The sequence below is a fragment of the Megascapheus bottae genome, chromosome 4, assembly GCF_031878675.1.
Source record: "Megascapheus bottae isolate mThoBot1 chromosome 4, mThoBot2.hap1, whole genome shotgun sequence".
In the NCBI taxonomy this organism is placed as follows: Eukaryota; Metazoa; Chordata; class Mammalia; order Rodentia; family Geomyidae; genus Megascapheus; species Megascapheus bottae.
This window is the reverse complement of record NC_143512.1, coordinates 55,360,929-55,383,265: the sequence shown is the minus strand read 5'-3', so window position 1 is coordinate 55,383,265 and position 22,337 is coordinate 55,360,929. Positions and strand designations below refer to the sequence as shown.

The 22,337-nt window shown below is 36.0% G+C and overlaps 1 protein-coding gene across 1 annotated transcript in view; it reads left to right on the top strand.

The window, feature by feature from the left end:
* The window catches only part of Mtrex (Mtr4 exosome RNA helicase), a 50,755-nt gene that overhangs the window by 7,624 nt on the left and 20,794 nt on the right, over window positions 1-22,337 (top strand). The window contains exons 4-16 of the mRNA XM_090331938.1: window positions 3,338-3,400; window positions 4,435-4,547; window positions 6,857-7,031; window positions 8,916-9,006; window positions 9,834-9,958; window positions 11,769-11,867; window positions 12,842-12,944; window positions 14,348-14,479; window positions 16,195-16,274; window positions 18,139-18,249; window positions 19,740-19,841; window positions 20,630-20,755; window positions 21,753-21,903. Coding sequence (XP_090188064.1) covers window positions 3,338-3,400; window positions 4,435-4,547; window positions 6,857-7,031; window positions 8,916-9,006; window positions 9,834-9,958; window positions 11,769-11,867; window positions 12,842-12,944; window positions 14,348-14,479; window positions 16,195-16,274; window positions 18,139-18,249; window positions 19,740-19,841; window positions 20,630-20,755; window positions 21,753-21,903 — 1,471 coding nt within the window. The remainder of the gene's footprint in view (window positions 1-3,337; window positions 3,401-4,434; window positions 4,548-6,856; window positions 7,032-8,915; window positions 9,007-9,833; window positions 9,959-11,768; window positions 11,868-12,841; window positions 12,945-14,347; window positions 14,480-16,194; window positions 16,275-18,138; window positions 18,250-19,739; window positions 19,842-20,629; window positions 20,756-21,752; window positions 21,904-22,337) is intronic.

The window sequence follows — 22,337 nt, the reverse complement described above, 5'->3', positions numbered from 1 at the left end:
ATTAAATAGATGTTGATTTAAAACCTTATCTGTTAGTTTTCTGCTAAAAGTCCTTTATATTTCTGTAGAAATATATTTTACCAGGTATAATGTCCATTTGATCATTTATTCAACGCTTATTTTAGACCCTGTTCTATGTTCTGGGCTTAGAAAAGAAAGAAGGAAAATGTTATAGACCTACTCTAAAGTTGTCAAAAGCTATTTCTTTTTTTTTCATATTTTTTATTGTAATTAATAGAAGGGTTACATTATATTCAGCAGATAGAGGGTGCATTACTTCACATACACTGATATCCTTTCTCATGTCTTGGTCCCCATTTCCCTCCTATACCCCCACCCCTCATCAATATGAGATAGCCAAGGGAGAGCAAAAGAGATGAGAGATATCATAGTACATTAAGGACAACAGTCACTCATTATATGGCTTTTGTTTCTATGTCCTGGAGGTCCTTTCTTTTAGCGTCATTCTATATGACCTTATGTATCTAGGTTTTCTTCTATTGTAAATCTCTTGTTAGGAGAACCCAAGGTTTCTACTGATTAAGTCAAAGGAGGGAAACCATTGAGCCTATGTTCCTTTGAGTCTGGCTTCCTTCACTTAATATGATTTTTTCTAAGTCTTTCCATTTCCTTACAAATGGGGCGATATCGTTCTTTCTGACAGCAGCATAGAATTCCATTGTGTAAAAATACCACATCTTGTTGATCCACTCATCAACTGAGGGACATCTGGATTGGTTCCATAACTTTGCTGTGGTAAATAGTGCTGCAATGAACATGGTTGTGCTGGTGGATTTAGTATGTCCTTGTTTCTGGACAGTTGGGTAAATGCCAAGTAGTGGAATTGCTGGGTCATAGGGGAGTTCTATGTTTAGTCTTTTGAGGAACTGCCATGCTGCTTTCCATAGTGGTTGAACGAGTTTGCACTCCCACCAACAGTGTAGTAGTGTTCCCTCCTGGCCGCATCCCCTCCCAGCATCTGTTGTTATTAGATTTCTTAATCATGGCCATGGAGTGAGGTGGAATCTTAGAGTTGTTTTGATTTGCATTTCTTTTATGGCCAGAGATGTCGAGCATTTCTTCATGTGTCCGTAGGCCATTCTTATTCTTCAAAGAAGACTCTCTTTAAGTCTTCGGCCCATCTTTTAATGGGATGTTTATTTCTTTGGAGATTAGTTTTGGAGTGATTCAATTGTCAAAAGCTGTTTCTGTACTCCATAATTATCTTTAACCCTGCCCAAAATGTGCCTCTTTAATTTTCTCATAGATGCACAAATACAATTTTTTGTTCTTATTGCTGCTGTCTAATCCTAGAGCTGTGTCTTAAACTCAAGGCCTTGTGCTCTCACTGAGCTTCATAGCTGGCACTCTGTTACTTTGAGCCACATCTCCACGTATAACTTTTTGCTGGTGAATTAGAGATAAGACTTGGATTTGTTTGCCTGGGGTGGCTCTGAACAGCAATCCTCAGCCTCCTGAGTTGCTATAATTATAGGCATTAGCCATAATGTTTTTACTAGTTTCTTAGAATCAGAATACTGATAAAAAGGACTTCTGTTCCCCAGAAGTGTTAGTTTACTCTCAAAAGCTTAGTTTTCAAAATAGAAACTACCAAACTCTTAACTGTTAGTTCTGCTTTTAGATTCCATTTAAAGATCACATATCTTCTGATGTGTATATTTTTATTATCCATTAAGTTCCATGAATTTATTATTTCCCTTTTTATTGTTTTTTTTTTCTTTTTTTGTCAGTACAGGGACTTGAACACAGATCTTCATGCTTTAGCTTGGTCTTTTTACTCACTGCTAGTACTCTACCTATTGAACCATGCTCTACCTCCAGCTTTTTATTTGGAGACAATAGTCTTTGTGGATTTGTCTTCTAAGCAGGCACTGAACCTCAATTCTCAGATCTCAACATTCTCTGAATAGCTAGATTATAGACATGAACCACCAGCACCTGTTTTTTTTGTTAGTTTGTTTTTGGTGTGTGTGTGTGTGTGTGTGTGTGTGTGTGTGTGTGTGTGTGTGTTGTTTTGTTTTTTCCATTTTTGAGAAAATCTCACTAGATAATCCAGGCTGGTTTTGAACTTTATGTCCTCCTGCGTTAACCTCCTGAGTGCTTGTGTATACTACCATGCCTGATTGCACAGAAGGATAAAGATTTGAACTCAAGGGCTCATATCTGGCCATAGGGCCAGTCTCAGACCAGGATTTGCCTTTCTATGCTTTTCATGTAGTGGGATTACAGAAATGTTTCTCCATGCCCAGCTTGTTTGTTTATATGGGGCCTCTAACTTTTTGCTTGAGATGACTTCCAAGTTCTCCCATTCTCTGTGTCCTAAGTAGCTGGTGTTACCAGCAAAGGCCATTGTGCCCACTCTCACCTTTATTGTGGTTATTGTTGTGGTAGTTTTGGAGTTTGAACTGGGTCTTGTGCTCACTTGGGTTTGCTTGCTCATTGGTGACTCCACCAGTTGAGCTACCCACCTCCAGCCCATGTTTTTCTGGTTGTTTTGGAGATGAGGTGTATCATGGACTTCTTTAGCTGGGCTGCTTCAAATGTTGATTTTCCAGATCTCAGTCATTTGATTGTTAGGATTATAGGTGTGACCCACTGATGCCACTGGTATAATAATATGAATTAATTTGTTTTTAATACTGAGAATAGTAATCACATTTAGTATTTGTTAAGGCTTTTCCTTTAGAAAGTATTCATAAAGTTCCCTTGAGAGCTGTGCATTTTGATTTGTTAGATTCCTATTTAATATAGAAACATTGCTTGTTTTTATTTTTTAGTCTTAGGAATTTTGTTCATTGTGAATTCTAGAGCTTTGTATTTATTGGAAAATTAATTTCTCCTTCCAGGGAGTAGTTGATTAAAACAGTTTTATTCCGTACCATTTTCTTTCATGTCGTGACACCCCCATTTTATTTCTATTCAGCTTTTGTGAACTGATAGACTATTTGAAAGAAGAATCATCAGAATTAACTTCCATACTTCTGGATGAAGATGTTTCCTACCTTTGTAATTTTTGCTGTGTGTGTTATATTTTCCTAATCAAGTTAATACATTAATTAGGTATGGAAAAGTAATAAACATAGGTTCTAGACCTTAATAAACAGAGTCTTCAGGGATTACATTACTTTTAGATGGATACCATTAGAGGTATTTCTGAATGCTGTAACTGTAAATTTTTGTTAATAAAGGCAGCTATTTAATTTTATAGTGATTAGGACTACCAGAAACATTCTAGCTTGTCACTCTTTCAAGCTATCATTGATTTTGAAGTGTAAATGTCAGCTCCTCATGACTTTTTTTTCTTACTTGGACATAGGTTGCTCTGCCTGCAGATGAGGATTATTTACCACTGAAACCACGAGTTGGAAAAGCAGCAAAGGTCTGTGTTTTGAACAGTATATTTTGTAAAGTTTTGTAAGCATTTTTCCTTAAACATCATTTAAAAAAATTCAACTGTGAGTTTTAAGTTTCTTTGTGTGTACATTTCCTAAAGAACCCAAATACAAAATCTAGTGAGAGATGAATCAGTAAATAATCACGCTTAAAACCAAGCACCATGCGATAAAATTTTAAGATATTTGAAGACAAGTTCTATAGCTTTATGCATTCAACAGGCTTCTGGTTGTACACTGTGCTTTGCTCTGATTTGTTTATTGTTGAACTGAGCCTTACTATGTTGAGGCTGACCTCAAATTGACGAAACATACTCCTGTCCCCCTTGTCTGGGTGTGCATTGCCAAGCCTGGCTTCACTTTGTTTTTACTAGATAGATTTTGAATTCCTGATAGTTGTTTAGAGATTAAAAGATTTATGTAGCAAAGAATAAGTATGAGCTCTTGAAGTCTGACAAATATATTACTCTGCCTCAGCTGAATAATGCTGTGTGCATTTCATTTTTTAGAGCCTCACAGTTACTATCTGTGAAAGGCAAATAATACATACTAGATACTTTACTGGTAATAGATACTGTGGACGTTATTAATGACCATTCTGTTTATTAATTCATAATTGAAAAATTAAAGAGATTCCATGCTTCATTTCTATTCTGCTTCTGTCAAAAGATGTATTTCACGGGCCGTGGTTTTGCCTAGTGCTAGAGTGCTTGCCTAGCATGCACTAAGACCCAGGATCAATTCCTCAGTACCACATACGCAGAAAAGGCTGAAATGGTTCTGTCTGAAGTGGTAGAGCTCTGGCCTTGAGAAAGCCCAAGTATAGTGCTTAGGCCCTGAGTCGAGGCCCAGGACTGGCAAAAAAAAAAAAAAAAAAAAAAAAAGTGTTTTACATTCAATTTCTAAATAGAACCATAAAGAATTCTCCCACAGTGGTTTTGATAGGATAGCCTTTCTTTTGATTGTAACTATGCTCTGATCTAGATGTTTTCATTTGGATGTTGATATTTTGTTTTTGTAGGAATACCCATTTATTCTTGATGCTTTCCAAAGAGAAGCCATTCAGTGTGTTGATAATAACCAGTCTGTTTTAGTATCTGCACATACATCAGCGGGAAAAACTGTATGTGCTGAGTAAGTATTTTATTTTTTTTAACTGAAATTTGAAAACTCATTTTCTTCTGGGCCAGGAGTTTGACCTAGTGGTAGAGTGCTTTCCTTGCATGCATGAAGTCCTGGGTTCAGTTCCTCAGTACCACACACACAGAAAAGGCTGAAATGGTTCTGTCTCAAGTGGTAGAGCTCTAGCTTTGAGAAAGCCCAAGGACAGTGCTCAGGCCCTGAATTCAAGCCCTAGGACTGGCAAAACAAACAACAAAAAAAAAACATTTTTCTTCTTTAAGTTTCTATTTTTCTGTTTAATTTCTTTAAGTAAGCACTTTATTTGTATCTCTTAAGGTTTTTTTTGTTGTTGTTGTTTTTTTAGATACTTTGTTTTTCTTGCCTTAACTGAACTATCTAGGATCTTTAGCACAATGTTTTTTTTTTTGTTTTTGTTGTTCATTTTTGGTTGTTCATGGAGCTTGAACTCTGGGCCTAGGCTCTGTCCCTGAGCTCTTCAGCTCAAGGCTATTAGCCCTACCTCTTGAGCCACAGTCCCACTTCCATTTTCTAGTGATTACTTGGAGATGAGTCTCACTGACTTCAGTGCCTGGAGCTGGCTTTGAATTAGTGGCAACCCTCAGATTTCAGCCTCCCAGTAGCTAGGATTACAGGTGTGAGCCACCTGCACCCAGCTAGCACAATGCTTTAAGAGTGAGTGATAAGAGAAGACAACTTTGCTTTGTTCTTGTTATTCAAGAAAATCTTTTTCATAAAGCATGGTAATATATGTGGGTTTTTCATGAATGCCCTTTAGCAGTTTGGGAAAGATTCTTTCTATTAGTGGGCTACAGAAGTTGGTTAAAAGCCCTAATATTCTATTCTGTATTTATGTGTGCATGTAGTGTATATAAAATTACTAGAAGGTTTACATCTGTATGTAATGTATGTATATAAAATATTTAGATAGTGGATTTTATTGAATTCTTTTTTGTGCATTGAAATAGTATGGATTTTTCTTTTTCTATTAACTATATGTTTGGCTCAGTTTTCAAGTGATAAATAATCCTGATATAATGCCATTTGATCACAACGCATACATGCTATTATATTGTTGGGTTTAATTAGTTAAGAGGGGCCAGGAGTTTGGCCTAGTGGTAGAGTGCTTGCCTAGCATGCATGAAGACCTGGGTTCAATTCCTCGGTCCCACATACATAGAAAAAAGCCAGAAGTGGTGCTGAGGCTCAAGTGGTAGAGCTCTAGACTTGAGAAAGTCCAAGCCCAGGACTGGCAAAAAACAAACAAACAAACAAAAATTGGTTAAGAATTTTCACTTCTAGCTGAGTGCAGTAGCTTAAGGTTGTAAATATTTCTATTTTTATATTTTGCGTTGGTGACTAGGGTTTGAATTCAGGGCCTTGTATTTTTTTTTTTTGCCAGTCCTGGGCTTGAGCTCAGGGCCTTAGCACTGTCCTTGGACTTTCTCAAGACTAGTGCTCTACCACTTAAGCCTCAAGGGCCTTGAATTCTTGCTCATTTTTTTTTGGTCACGGCTATGGCATTCTGTCACTTAGGTCACACTGCCAGTTTTTCTTTTTTTTCCTTTTTCTTATTAATGTTGGTGTTGGGACTTGAACTCTGGGTGCTGTTCCTCAGCTTTTTATCTCAAGGCTAATGCTCTACCACCTGAGCTACAGCTCCACTTCTGGCTTTTTTGGTGGGAGGTAAGAGTTTCGTTGGCTTTTGCTTTGACTCATGATAATGAGATCTCAGTCTACCAAGTAGCTAGGACTAAAGGAAGCCAATCAGTAAAGCCAATAAATAGGGTTACTATTTATAGTCAATTGGTATTACTAATTAAGTTGTATTAATTCCCAAGTGATGAGTTAAATCATTATTTGCTTAAATCATAATTATATTAATTAGATAAATCATAATAAATATATAATATATAGATAGTAAGGAATCCAACTCAGAATATTCTACAAAGGAAAATTAAGATGAATGTACATATCTTGATAACTTATATATTGATAAAATATTTATAAAATCATATAATTTAAAAAGGTTTTATAATTATACATATACATACACACATATACATATATTTTTACTGGTCCTTGGGTTTGAACTCAGGGTCTGAGTCCTGCCCTTGAGATTTTTTACTCACGGCTAATGCTCTACCACTTGATTCATAGCATCACGTCTAGCTTTTTTTTTTTTAATGATTAATTGGAAAGAAGGGTCTCAAGGACTTTCCTGCTGTGGATGGCTTTAAACTGTTAGCCTCCCATCTCAGCCTCCCAAATAGTATAATTATTACTTGCTTTTACCTTTTTAGGTATGCCATCGCGCTAGCCTTGAGGGAAAAACAGCGTGTAATATTTACCAGCCCAATTAAGGCTCTGAGTAATCAGAAATACCGTGAAATGTATGAAGAATTTCAAGATGTTGGCCTGATGACTGGAGATGTTACTATTAATCCTACAGCATCTTGTCTTGTTATGACTACCGAGGTAATTTCAGTAATACCTCAGCTAACTTTTCCTTTTTAATTCATGTAGCTATTCAATTAAAACTAACATGTTATTGTTTAATCTTTGTTAATAAGATATATCACTTTATTTTGTGAGTAGACTTACTTGAAAAATTAATAAAAATCTCTTTAAAATGAGCTGTAAATTAGATGTATCTTTGTTTTACTAATATTTCTATTATTTATATTTCATCATTTAAATATTTTTGAAGGTTTATTATGGCTATCATATTAAAAATACTGTTGAATTTTTGCAAGCAGCTTCAAGGATTTGATTACATTGTTTCATATAAGTAGTAATGTTCCTTGTGGGTTTTATTCCTTCTGCAACTGGGTTTTGATTATAAGTATATAATCAGTTTTTTAAAAATGTAATATTTAAGGGCCACAAGGATGGCATAGTGGTAAAAGTGCTTGCCTGGCATACACAAAGCTTTGGATTTGACTCTTCGGTACCACATACATAGAAAAAGCCGGAAGTATTGCTATGGCTCAAGTGGTAAAGTGATAGCTTTGAGAAAGCTCAAAGACAGTGTCTAGGCCCTGAGTTCAAGCCCCAGGATTGGCAAAAATAAACAAATAAATAAATTTAATTTCTCCCCTTTATCTCATTTAAGTTTTGTATATACCTTTTATACTTTACCTCTGGCTGTGATTAATATCTTCATTGTACTAAATACTGTTATACATTTTACATTCTTTATAATAGCCTTTTTTTTTTTTTTTTTTTTTGCCAGTCCTGGGCTTGAGCTCAGGGCTTGAGCACTGTCCTTGGACTTTCTCAAGGCTAGAGCTCTACCACTTGAGCCTCAGCACCACTTCTGGCTTTTTTCTCTATGTGTGTGGTACCAAGGAATCGAATCCAGGTCTTTGTGCATGCTAGGCAGGCACTTTAACCACTAGGCCAAACTCCCGGCCCCAATAGCCTTTTTTTTTTTTTTTTTTCTTTTTTTGCTAGTCCTGAGCTTGACCTCAGGGACTGAGCACTGTCCTTAGACTTTTTCAAGGCTAGAGCTCTACCACTTGAACCTCAGCACCACTTCCAGCTTTTTTCTATGTATGTGGTACCAAGCACTCGATTCTGGTCTTCATGTATGCTAGGCAAGCACTTGACCACTAGGCCAAACTCCTAGCCCCAGCCTTCTTTCTTTTTTTTTTTAAGGGTGAAGTTAAAATAGCACAAATTAATTTCTAGTCTTGAGAGTACACTCCACTCTTCTCATTTTGGTGCTCAGTGTAAGTTTTGGTTTATGTGAGAAACTTCTGTTTGTGAAAGATTTTCCTCAACTCCACAAATCAAAAGAACAATTGGTACAACAAATAAAATACATTTTTATTTATTTATTTCTTTTTCTAGTCTTGGGGCTTGAACTCAGAGTCTAGGCACTGTCTTTAGATACTTTTTGCTCAAGGCTAGCACTCTGCCAGTTGAGCTACAGTACCACTTCTGTCTTTTTCTGAATATATGATACTGAGGAATTGAACCCAGGGCTTTGTGCATGCTAGGCACTCTACTACTAGGCCATCCTCCTGGACCAAAGTACCCATATTATGAGGAAACTAACAAGATGAGAAAAACCATCAGAAAAAAAAATGAGCAGACATATGGAATCCAGTGTCTTGCTCAGAAGTTTTATTTAAATACCTTGAGCAGTGACTTCATATTCTTGAGACAGTAAGAGTAGTAATAAGTCTCTCCATGTATTCTGGCTAGTGATTCTTGATATGTTAAAGATATGTGCTAAAATTAGTTTAATATTTCCACTTAGTAAAGAATACCCAGATTTCCTTGTTGGAAAAAGGCAGTTCTTACCTGTTGGATATTATGTAAAAAATGTTGATCAATTTTTTTTTTTGACTTTAGATTTTGAGAAGTATGCTGTATAGAGGTTCTGAAGTTATGCGAGAAGTTGCCTGGGTCATATTTGATGAAATTCATTATATGAGAGATTCAGGTATATTTCACATTGTTGAAATGGTACTAAGAATTTTGAACAAAGACAGGGCCGGGAGTTTGGCCTAGTGGTAAGAGTGCTTGCCTAGCATGCACAAAGACCCGGGTTTGATTCCTCGGTACCACATACATAGAAAAAAGCCATAAGTGGTGCTGAGGCTCAAGTGGTAGAGCACTAGCCTTGAGAAAGTCCAAGGACAGTGCTCAGGCCCTGAGCTCAAGCCCAGGACTGGCAAAAAAAAAAAAAAATTAATTTTTCTTTAAAGCTCTATTAGCCTATATTTATGAAAAAAGGAATACAGTGTAAGAAATCATTTGTTAACAGTTCACCCATGTCAAATTCATAAACTCCTAAACTGTCGTTTTGGTTTTTAAATTCATATCCCCTGTGTTGATTTAAGGAGGAACCTATTAAACTAATTAGTATTTTCCATTTTAATAAAAAGTGGTGTAAGAGTCCTGCTCTTAGATCTATCACTTATTTCCGGAGGATCATGAGGGGCTAGATGAAAGGAGCCCCATGAAATAATGTAGCTTTTAAATTTATTATTGTAACTTTCTGTAGACCGTAAATTGTTGCTTTTCAAAATGGAAATACTATTCTTCTGCCTTGTCACTGGGGATTTTCTTTTGCTAGTCTAGAATTATCATTTTCAGGCTGTTTCAGAGTACATGCATATTCATGATACAGTTTTCAGGAAGGACTAGTCACTAAAAATATGCTTACATAAATGGTCTGCATTTTTAATTATTAGACTTAAGAGAAGATATTATTGATATTCTTGTTAAAGTGACACCAAATTCCAAGGTATATTTTATTTTTTGCAGAGCGTGGTGTTGTATGGGAAGAAACAATTATTTTGCTTCCGGATAATGTTCACTATGTCTTTCTTTCGGCTACTATTCCAAATGCTCGGCAGTTTGCTGAATGGATTTGCCATTTACATAAACAGGTATTTTCGTCTTTTTAAAAGTGGCTTCATTATTGAAATATGTTATAGATTGATCTTTAACTTTTCTGTACATATTCCTAGTGTACTTATGACTAAGGAAAATACTTTGTTAGGCTCAGTGGTTCAAACCTGTAATCTAAGCATATAAATACAATTTGGAAGGCAAAGTTTGGAGGATCCAGTTTTGGAGACCAGCCCATTATTATATATGCTGACGTTATGTAAGGCTCCGTTGATTGGGTATGGCAGTTTTAGCCAGCTATTCCCAGGAACAACAATATGCACAAATAGAAAGATTCTAGCTCATGCTGGCCTGGGCATAAAAAAAAGACCATACCTGGAAAATAACCTACACTAAGAAGTGCAAGGTCTTGAGTTCAGTCTTCAGAGTTGCCAAAATGGAAAGCCAGGTGCTGGTGCTTGTAAACCTAGCTATTCAGGAGGCTGAGATCCAAGGATTAGGGATAGAAGCCTGACTGGGCAGGAAAGTTTATGAGACTCTTACCTCCACCCAAAAATTGGAAGTAGAGCTGTAGCTCAATGCTAGCCTTCAGCACAAGGACAGAGCCTAGGTTGTGAATTGAAACTCAACAACTGACCAAAGGGGAAAAACCTGTAGGAAAATAAAACATTTTAATGTTTTTTTTTCTACATCTTTTTACTTTTAACAGCTGAGTATCAGAATCAACTAACATTTTACAAATGCTGATTTCTGATCTTAACTTCTAATCCAATGTATCTAAAGATCTGAGAATGGGCCTTGGAAACCCTAATTTTCTAAATTTCCCTTTTTTCCTGATGATCTTCCCAGCTTAGATATTTATAGCATTTGCCATGTTAGTGAGCCATGAGTACACCCTAGCATTTCCTCTTAATTTTAATACCAGGAAAATCTGATCATATCTTGAGTATTTGGTTTGATTTTCCTCCAATAACACAGTCATGCTTTTTTTTTTCTTCCAATTTGCTTTTCTAGTTCAGCTTTAGCGTCTGTCTGAGACTTTATAACAGATATATCAGTTATATATTTGCTTATATATACTGAATTCTTTTTGTGTGCATGTGTGTACACCCATGTGTTCACACCTGTCCTAGGGCCTGCACTCTTGGTCTTAGGCTATCCCTCAACTTTTGTATAAGGTGGCACTCTATCACTTGAGTCACAGCTCCATTTCTGGCTTTTTCTGAATAGTTTATTGGAGATAAGAGTTTCATAAACTTTACTGCCTGAGCAGTAAATTGCAATCCTCAGATCTTAGACTCCTGAGTAGCTAGGATTACAGGTATGAGCTACTGGCATCCTGCTGTGAATTTTTTCTTGGTTTTGTTTTTCTGTCCTCATTTTATACCTATGTCCTTGGAGCTTTAAAAAATCTGTTTATGAGCGCTCCATAATATATTTGTAACATTTTCCTTCTCCATGTTACTTCTGGGCATAGAAACCTAGTGGCTGGATCTGCTGGAGGCACAAAATCAACCTGCTGCTCAAGAATTCATATTATTCCATGAAAACAGGACTGTCCTCTAGAATTAGAAGAGTATCACAGAGTACTGGGTACTTGAAGTATCACAGAGTATTGGGTACTTGAAGTTCTATTCATGTATTTTGGCGCTGGTAACAGCACTGATGAGTTGAAAAGCTGAAAGCATGATATAATGGCCCTAATTTTCCCAGAAGTTAATATTAAAAAAAGTGTGATTTATTTTTAGATGTTTAAATCATAATTTTACAGAACTTTCTAACTTTTTTTGATAGATCAAATAAACAGAAGACTTAATTTTTTAAAGAAATTTCATGTTTCTTTTACAGCCCTGTCATGTAATTTACACAGATTATCGGCCTACTCCATTGCAGCACTACATTTTTCCAGCAGGGGGAGATGGTCTTCACCTTGTTGTTGATGAAAATGTAAGAATTGTCATTCTTCTGTCTATAATATCATACTATATCCTATTATGCTTTCATTTTGAGCTGAAAATGACAAAAATCTAGTTTTATTTATTTGTCTTTGTCTCACATGTTTTCATAGTCCTGAATTAATTGTTTGAAAATTAATGTTTATTTCAAAGAGTATATTTAATATAGAATATGTTGATACCTAACTATAGTCCCAACTGTAGCAGGAGGATTACTTGAGTCTATCTGTTCAAAGCCACTCTAGACAACATAATAAGACCCTGGGTCAGAAAAATAAATAAAATGACATTTGAGACTTCGTTGTTGTGGCTGCAGTTACTGGGGCTTAATCTCTGGGCCTTATGTTCTTACTTGGGTTTTCCACTCAATGCTGGCACTCTGCCATTTGAGCTACTTCTCTATTTCCAAGACTTTGCATTGTTTTCCCCTTCCCCTGGGGCTTGAACTTCCTTTTGAAGGTAGAGATAAGAGTCAGAGCTGGGGCTGGGAGCATAGCCTAGTGGTAGAGTGCTTGCCTAGCATGCATGAAGCCCTGGGTTCAATTCCTCCTTACCACATACACAGAAAAAGCCAGAAATGGTGCTGTGGCTCAAATGGCAAAGCGCTGGCCTTGAACAAGAAGTGTCCAAGGACAGTGCCCAGGCCCTGAATTCAAGCCCCAGGACTAGCAAAAAACAAAAAAGATTCAGCCTTCTGAGTAACAGGATTGTAGGTGTGAACTACCAGTGCCTTGCTAGAATTATTATTTTTTAAATTATGTTTATTATTTGAGGATTAGTTTTAAGGTTTGAAAAATGTTTGAATTATTCTTCTTATTTTTGCCACTCTTGGGGCTTGAACTCAGGGCCTGAGCACCATCCTTGGGCTTTTCCCACAAGGTTAGTGCTTTGCCACTTGAGCCACAGCACCACTTCTGGCTTTCCTGTGTGGTACTGAGGAACATAAATAAAAATTTGTGATTCTAGGGGGACTTTAGAGAAGATAATTTTAATACTGCAATGCAAGTGCTTCGGGATGCTGGTGATTTGGCAAAAGGAGACCAGAAAGGGAGGAAAGGAGGAACAAAAGGTAATGTAGAGCTTTATTTAGACCAGAAGATTTCACATGTAAGTTGAATATTCAGTTTGCTCTTATTTTATATTTTGTAAGAAGCTGCTTAAATTTCTAGATGACATTCAAAATTGAATAAAGGTTGTTCTTTTTCCTACTGTCAGTTTAGATGCAACTTACATGGTATATAGTTCATCCTTTAAAATGTACAATTGATAGTTTTTTTTCTGCTACATTGTTTATTAGTACCTTTTCTGTGCGTGCGTGCGTGCGTGTGTGCGTGTTAGCCTTAGAACTTGGACTCAGGATCTGGGCAGTGTCCTTGAACTTCTTTTTGTTCAAGGCTATTTATTGCTCTACCATTTGAACCACAGCTCCACTTCCAAGGGTGCCAAACTGTGATCCTCAGCTTTCATCCTCCTGAGTAGCTAGGATTACTTATGTGAGTCACTGACACCTAGTTTCAATACTTCTATTTTATTGTCAAATAACATTCCATTTTTAAGAATCAACCACATTCTCTCATTTGAGTTGTTTGTAGTTTTTTTGTTTTTGTTTTTGCCAGTCCTGGCCTTGAGCTCGGGGAGCACTGTCCTAAGGCTTTCTCAAGGCTAGCACTCTACCACTTGAGCCTCAGCACCACTTCCATTTTTTTTCTATGTATGTGTTACCGAGGAATTGAACCTAGGTCTTCGTGCATTCTAGGCAAGCACTCTACCACTAGGCCAAACTCCCGGCCCCCCGTTTGCAGGTTTTTACTACTGAGTGCGTAAATATTTGTGCATGTACTACAAGCTTTTGTGGGATATGTTTTCCTTTTTCCCTGGTTTTCTAGAATTGCTAAATCATAAAAACTGTTTAAACTTTATTTTAAGACTTCTAGATTATTTTCTGAAATGACTACATCATATTTCCATCAGTGGTATTGTCATTTTTTCTATTCCTTGCTAACGTTTATTATTCTATGTCTGTTTAAATCATCACTGATGCTAAGTGGCATCTCAAAGTGGTTTTTATTTACATATCCATGGTGGCTAGTGATTGGTTATTTTTATGTGCTTCATTTGTATATCTTAGGAGAAATGACTTCTAATCTGTTGACAAATTGAATTGTTTATCTTTGTTGAGTTAAAAAGTTTCTTATCTTTCTACCTTTGTCTGCTACATGATTTATAACAGGGTCGTATTTTTCAGTTGATGTGTTCCTTAAAGGACAAAAGTTTTTCTTTTTATATAAACCATTTTTGCTTGATTTTTTGTTTTCTGTTGACTTCTGCTTTGGGAGTCATATCCAAAAATGCTTTGTCTATTTCTAGATCATGAAGATTTTTATCCTTTATTTTAGAATTTTACAATTTAGTTTTTACATTAGATCCATTTCAAGTTAATTTTTGGTTTTGTATCATCTGTTATTTTTACAGGACCATCAAATGTGTTCAAGATTGTGAAGATGATTATGGAAAGAAATTTTCAACCTGTGATTATTTTCAGTTTTAGCAAGAAAGATTGTGAAGCTTATGCTCTTCAAATGACCAAATTAGATTTCAACACAGGTATTGCATACTTTCACTATAGTTCCCATGCTATGTGTAAATGACTAAAATACATTTCTAGTATTATATCTGTGCATATTAATAGTCTATTTAGTTCACCTATACTTACATTAATATTTAGTACCTTTGTTGTAAAAACTTTGGGATCTTTGAGTTATAACCTTTTTTCCTTCTTTTTCTTTTTTCCCTTGTTTGTTTTGGTGTTGCTACAGCTTGAACTCAGAGTTTAGCAAGTATGGGTAGGCAAACATTCTGCTGCTGAACTGTATTCTCAGTATTCTCTCCTTTCATTGAAAGAACTAATTTCATCAGTTGCCCTGTGTTAAATCTGGAAAACACCCCTTCTACTTAACTAGCATTAGCTCAAGTATGGTTCTCTTTCTTCCCTGTTGAAGGTAGTGCTCTTGGTCAGAGCACTCTCTACTTTTTTAAGACTTCGTTTCTTCTATGTTCTCTTTTTTCTTTTTCTTTTCTTCTTTCATCTCTTCTTCCCTCTTTCTCTCCTTCTCTGCTTCCTTTCCATCCCTTAACTATAGTGCTAAATATGTTTAAAATTTCAGGGTTATATATTAACTCTAAATATTTTTCTGAGTATTTGTTTGATAGACACAGAGTACAAGAAAGTGGTATAAGGGTTAAAAGCATGAGCTTAGGAATTGTTGTTCTCAGTAATTCAAAGCAGAGCTGAAGGCTGGGTGAAGTTGCTCACACCTGTAATCCTAGCTACTTAGGTGGCTGAAATCTGAGGATCAAAGTTCAAAGCCAGCCCAGGTACTAGACTCTTATCTCCAATTAACCACCAGAAAATGGAAGTGACACTGTGGCTCCAAGGCTAAAGTGGTACCCTTAAGCTGAAGAGGCCAGGGACAATGCCCAAGCCCAGAGTTTAAGTCCTACAACTTACAAAAAATAAATTAAAAAAAAAAAAGAGCTGATAGCTAGGTGCCAGTGGCTTATGCCTGTAATCCTAGGTACTCAGGAGGCTGAGATCTGAGGATCACAGTTCGAAGCCAACCTGGATAGGAAAGTCTATGAGACTTATCTCCAATGAACTATTCAGAAAAGGCCAGAATTGGTGCTATGGCACAAGTGATAGAAGTGATAGAGTATTAGCTTTGAGCACAGAGCCTCAGGGATAGAGCCCAGGCCTTGAGTTTAAGCCCCATGACTGGGGATGGTGGGGAGGGCAGAAAAGAACAAGCTGATTATTTATACTAAGCTTCATTTTTCTAAGTAGTAAAGCTAATAATAGTTTCTGTGACCTGTAATTAATAAAATTGTTGCTTAATTTATTTTTATCAATTAAGTTGTTTTTATTATGTGAGTAATTTTTATTTTTCCTTTTTTATATTATTTTTTTAAATTACTATCATTAGTACTGATTGTTTGCTTTGCTTTCCTCTGATGATTCTGGAATTTGAATTCAGAGTCTTGTGTTTGCTAGGCAAGCTCTACCATTTGAACCATGCCCATCATCCTTTTTGCTTTAGTTTATTTTTTCTGATAGTGCCTTGCATTTTAATTGCCTTCTCTAATGTCCCTTTCCCCATTTTATGTCTGCTTCCTAACTAGTTGAGATTACATGCATTCTTCATCACACTCAAAATACTGATTCTTTAGTTTTATTCTCTGTAGACTGTTACCCTTTATAATGTTTGAAGATCAATGTCCTTGACTTACTTTTAATATATGTACTATTGAATTTCCCTTTTCAGATGAAGAAAAGAAGATGGTTGAAGAAGTATTCAGCAATGCAATTGATTGTTTATCTGATGAAGATAAAAAGCTCCCTCAGGTGAGTTTTGAAGATAATTAGTATGGATATTAATAGGTAGCATTTCTTGATTTTATTACTATATGACACTGTTGTTACATACATGGTTGAATATTATTGAAATCCTTTTTTTAATCTTTTTTTTTTTTTTTTTTTGCCAGTCCTGGGCTTGAGCTCAGGGCCTGAGCACTATCCTTTGACTTTCTGAAGGCTAGAGCTCTACCACTTGAGCCTCAGCACCACTTCTGGCTTTTTTCTATGTATGTGGGACCAAGGAATTGAACCCAGGTCTTCATGCATGCTAGGCAAGCACTCTACCACTAGGCCAAACTCCTGGCCCCCTTTCTATAATCTTTTAAACTGCTGAAAAGTGACAGTGGAATTTTTGCTTATGCTCTTTTGTGTGTGAGGGGGAGCCTGGGCACTGTCCCTGAGCTCTTCAGCTCAAGGCTACTGCCCCACCCCTGGGCCTAGGTGTTGTCCCTGAGCTCTTCAGCTCAAGGCTACCACCCTACTCCTTGAGCTAAGCCTCCTATTTTCTAGAGGTTAATTGGAGATAAGAGTCACAGATCCTTTTGTGCCTGGGCTGGCTTTGAACCTTGATCCTCTGATCTCAGCATCCTGAGTAGCTAGGATTACAGGCATGAGCCACTGCACCCAGCTGCTTATGTTCTTATATTACAAAATTATTAGTGACAGTTTTAAGTCAGTAAGTTTTGCAGTTCATAGAATACAAAACAAGAGTGTACTTAGTGGAAATTATGTTTAGAAAGGAAATTAATGCCTACTTTGTTTTGATTCGTTTTTTTTTTCTTTGTTGGAATTGAGTTGTAAAATAAACTGATCCTTAGGTGCTAATTTCAAAGATTTTTAATTGATCTATGCCTGGTTATTAAAATCTTTTGAAAGTTCTCTTTGTGAGTTTATTATGTGAAAAGAGACGTTTGGATGTCATTTATTTCACAAATTAATGTTTTGGTCTGTAAATCACTTATTGTAAGACTATAGGAGTTTCTTGATATTTATTGTGTTTTCATTATTTTTGAATAAGCTTTCTTAGATGAATTACTAATATTGAAAGCCTGAGTCATATCTTTTTACACCTATTTCCTTAGCATATTTGGGGTAATAGTTTAGCGGCATTTGGTAGCATATTAGTAAAAAGATCTCTTCAGTTGTTCGTTTTTTTTTTCTTTATTAACGTTGATTTTTACATCATATTTTATATGACAGGTTTAACAAATGAGTGTTCAAGAAGGGAATCTAGTTACAATCACTGGGACTTAGTATTTAGAACTTAATCAAAGTTAGGCTAAGGGTTTGTATGTCATAGAAACATATTAATTTTAGAAAATAAAACATTATGTCTATAGAGTCATAGTCTTCAGTTATTTTTACCTGAAATATATACCAGGGTTAAATGCTTTATATGTGTTTAGTTTCCCCAACTTGGAGTTGCCATTGTCTTTACCTTCTTTAAGGAGATGTCATTTTCCTGGGCTGGCCCTATGCACCTTGACCCATGAGATCCTTAGATCCTTCTGTCCCAGCTTCCTGAATAGATGGGCCAAGTAGGCGTGAACCACAGGCTTGACTTTTTATATTGTTTTGTGGACATACAAACTGTTCTCTGCCATCTTTTTTTCCCAAGGAGATTGTGTGATGTTGAAAACTTTGAAGCAGTGAAGTATTTGTAAATTTTATTGAAATGTGTTTATCATGTTAAAAAGTAGTATTTTATTATAATTTAGTCTAGGACAATGGTTATTTTTTAAAGACTTTCTTAATAGTTACTTTTAGGCATAAATTGTTTTTAATCTTCTGAGTTTGAAATTTTTTAATTCATTTTTCTCATATCTTTATGTATATGACTCCAAAATTACAGGTTGAGCATGTACTTCCTCTTTTGAAACGAGGAATTGGCATTCACCATGGTGGTTTGCTTCCTATTTTGAAAGAAACCATAGAAATCCTCTTTTCCGAAGGATTGATAAAGGTATGATGGTATTTTATTTTTATTTATTTTATTTTTGCATCAGAAATGTTGCAAAGTGGTGTGTAGCTTAAAATTAAAATAGATTAGTGGCACATAAAAGATTAAAAGATGATCCTTCCTCTTCAATTTCCAAAAATGTCCATCAAGACTACTGTAAACTGTGGGCTCTTACTTAGGTCCTTGGAGCTCAAAGCTGGTGCTCTGCCACTTATACTTCTGGAGTTTTGCTGGTCAGTGGGAGACTCACTGACTTTGCTGTCCAGGCTGGCTTCAAACTGCAGTTTTTAGGTCTCACCGTCTTGAGTAGCTAGGATAACAGTTTTGAGCCATATTACCTGACTCATGGGCTCTTGTTATAAAGAAAAAATTATTATTGAATTGTCATTTGTATCATTTTAATTAGTGGTATGGGGTGTCTGGCCTAAGGACTGTATAAGGACCCACCCTCCAAATCATTTGATCCACGAGAGGACAGACCTGTGAATTTTTTGTGTGCTGCTTATGGCATGCCTTTGGCTATCTGTCTACATTGATAATTTTGTGTGGTCCTTAATGTTATAAGTAGCCAAATGGTCCTTGGTTTAAAAAAGGTAAAAGGTTGCTTATCCTTACAAAAGAATATCATTCTTTTGATGTATTATCTTCTTTGCTGCTAATGAATATTTAGTACTTTAGTGACTGTATATTTTTGTGTGCCTAAACCAATGTTTTTATTGATAAAATCTCAATTGAATGTAAAGGTTTGCTGATTCTGATCTCATTTCAGAAATTTTAATGGAGAAGTGGTGCCCAGAACTGCTTAATTATTAGTAAAATTCCCAGGAAATATGTGGTTAGGAAAATATTACATAGCCAAATGCTTTAGACTAATTAGGCCAGTTATAATCTTTCTAGTTATCAACACTAGAATTAAAGAAAGACTATTTTCCCTGACTTAAAAATTGGAGGTATGCAAGGCACATCAAATAATGTTTTATAAAATTGATATACAGGGCCAGGAATCTGGCCTACCTAGTGGTAGAGTGCTTGCCTAACATGCACGAAGGCTGGGGTTCTGTTCCTTGGTACCATATACATAGAAAAAAGCTGGAAGTGGCGCTGTGGCTAAAGTGGTAGAGCTGTAGCCTTGAGAAAGTCCAAGGACAGTGCTCAGGCCTTGACAGGACTGGCAAAAAAAAATTGATATGCAAAGTACTGGGACATATCTGGAAATAGCTTGTCTTAGTAGATCTCATTAATAACTAAGAAGTTATGGAAGTGGCGCTGTGGCTCAAGAGGTAGGGCAGTAGCCTTGAGCTGAAGAGCTCAGGGACAACGCCCAGGCCCAGAGTTCAAGTCCCACAACTGACCAAGAAAAAAACTAAGAAGTTAATGGTATGCTTCTTTGCTGTGGAAAATTAAGACTAATTTTTCAAGCTTAATATATATATATATATATATATATAATTGCCTATTAAATAATGTAATTATATAATTGGTTATTTATTTAGGCCTTATTTGCCACAGAGACTTTTGCTATGGGAATTAATATGCCAGCTAGAACCGTATTGTTTACAAATGCCCGTAAATTTGATGGGAAGGATTTCCGATGGGTGAGTAGAGTTTATAATATGCTGATATTTTTTACTGTTGTTTTTTCAAATGTGATTTTGACTTATATAATTACTGACATTTTCATTCCCAAATACTTAAGAGCTTTTATTTTTATGAAAAGTCCATAATCTAAAAATTTCGCATACTTCAAAATCCAAAACTTAAGCACAAATGTAATTCGAAATAGATTTTTATTTTAAAATGCCTTAGGTTTTAGATGTTCAGATTAGGGATGCTCAGTGGATAAAATCTATGCAAACATGCCAAGAACCAAACTCTGTATACTCACTTCTCAACTCATGCATTTCTGATGATAATCTGTACAAAAAGTTGTCAAGGATAAACCTGGTATTTTTTTGTTTTGTGTTTTTATGTAAGTTCTCTTGAAGTTTTTATTGGTTTTGTTTTGTTTTCTTTTCTTTTTTGTGGGTCATGGGGCTTGAACTAGGCCTGTGCGCTGTCCCTGAGCTCTTCAGCTCAAGGCTACCGCTGTACCCTTGAGCCAAGCCCCACTTCCCATTTTCTAGAGGTTAATTAGAGATAAGAGAGTCTCAGGTCCTTTTCTGCCCAGGCTGTCTTTGAACCTTGGTCCTCAGATCTCTGCCTCCTGAATAGCTAGGATTATAAGCATGAGCCACTGTGCCCAGCGTTTTTTTGTTGTTGTTGTTTTTGATCATTTGATTTTTTAAATAAATAGCTTGTACTTGAGGGTTTTACAATAAAAGAAAATTTATGAATATGTGTTTTTCCAGATTTTGTTAACTTGGTATTCGTCATGTCCATTTAGATTTCTTCTGGGGAATACATTCAGATGTCCGGTCGTGCTGGAAGGAGGGGAATGGATGATAGAGGAATTGTAATTCTCATGGTAGATGAAAAGATGAGCCCAACAATTGGAAAACAACTACTTAAGGTATCTGAGTTAAGTTCTGCACTTTTACCAAAAATTCTAGGTGCTTTAAATTAGGTTACTTCAGGTACCTGTATAAATAGATAAGTTACTCTTTGGGTTTAGGGATGTAGAAGAGGGTGACTGGACTTATTAGGTGATAAATCTGAGAATGAGAGGGTTGTGATTTGAGGCCAACTTGGATAAGAAAGTTTGTGAAATACTTCTCAACCCACTGCTGAATGCAATTTTTGGGACCTATAATCCTAAAACATGTGGGAGGATTGAGATAAGAATCCAGCTCAAGTAAGAAAATGGATATTGTTAGGAAAGCAAGCTGGATACATTGGCACATGCCAGCAAAGATTGAAAGTCTAAAATATGCTGCCATCCAAGCAGTAATCACCAGTGGAAAACAGCAGGGCTGGCAGTTAACTGATCCAGCTGTGAAGAACATGCCTAGCAAGTCCAAGGCTGTGAGTTCAAATAGTGCTGTCCAAAACGAAAACACTGATAGCTTGTATTCTATTTCACCAAACAAGCCAGGAACAACCCAAAAGAAGGGATATGAAACTTTACAGAAAACCAGAAATACTTATTTTTTTCCTTCAAATTTAAGATCCTTCTCTGTTGCCTGTGTTGCATAAGTCGCTCTTTGCAACTGTGTTTTCCTTAAGTTAATTTTTAATCTTATCATTAGCTTAAGTGTATTTGGCAGGTTGTTTTAGCCAATATTATCTTTTGTAAGTTTTATTCTTTCCTCTTTCCCTACTTTTTTTTTTTTTTTTTTTTTTGTGGGTGGGAATTTGCTACAGGTTTTTGTTATGTAGCTCAGCCTCTACTCTGGAATGCTGGATTATAGGTATATAACACTATGCACAATTCAGTATTTCTTAACATACTCTTAAACTATTAAGTACTAAAGCCAGTTAAAGATAAAATAGATTGTGTAAATCTATTTGAAACACTTATAAGTTTGACATACTTTTTCTCTTAGTTTGACATACTTTTTCTCTTGTAGGGCTCAGCTGATCCACTAAATAGTGCTTTCCATTTGACCTACAATATGGTTTTGAACTTACTGCGTGTAGAAGAGATTAATCCGGAGTACATGCTGGAAAAGTCTTTTTACCAGTTTCAGCATTATAGAGCTATTCCAGGTGTAGTAGAAAGTAAGTATGAAATTAACATAGTTTAACCAGCCAATAGAACTGTATTGTTGGTTGTTGTAGTCTTATTTTTTTTCTAGTAAGATGAATCTTAGTCCTTACATAAAGGATTACCTATCTTCATCTGGTATTCATAGACTGGAACATATCAAATTGTGGTAAATTTTTAGAAAAGAAACTACTATCATGATACTCTTAAGATTCTGTGCGTATTAAAAGTTGACTTATCTGGAGCATATGTGTATTAGTCCTGACTTTTTACCTTTTCTCATTATACGAATGCCATAACCATTTCTTAGTAACTTCTTTTTCTTTACATTTTTATTGTAAAGGTAATGTACAAAGGGGGGTTACAGTTACATAGTCATGTAATGAGTACATTTCTCTCTTTCTCTTTCTTTCTTTTTTCTTTTTTTGCTAGTCCTGGGCTTGAGCTC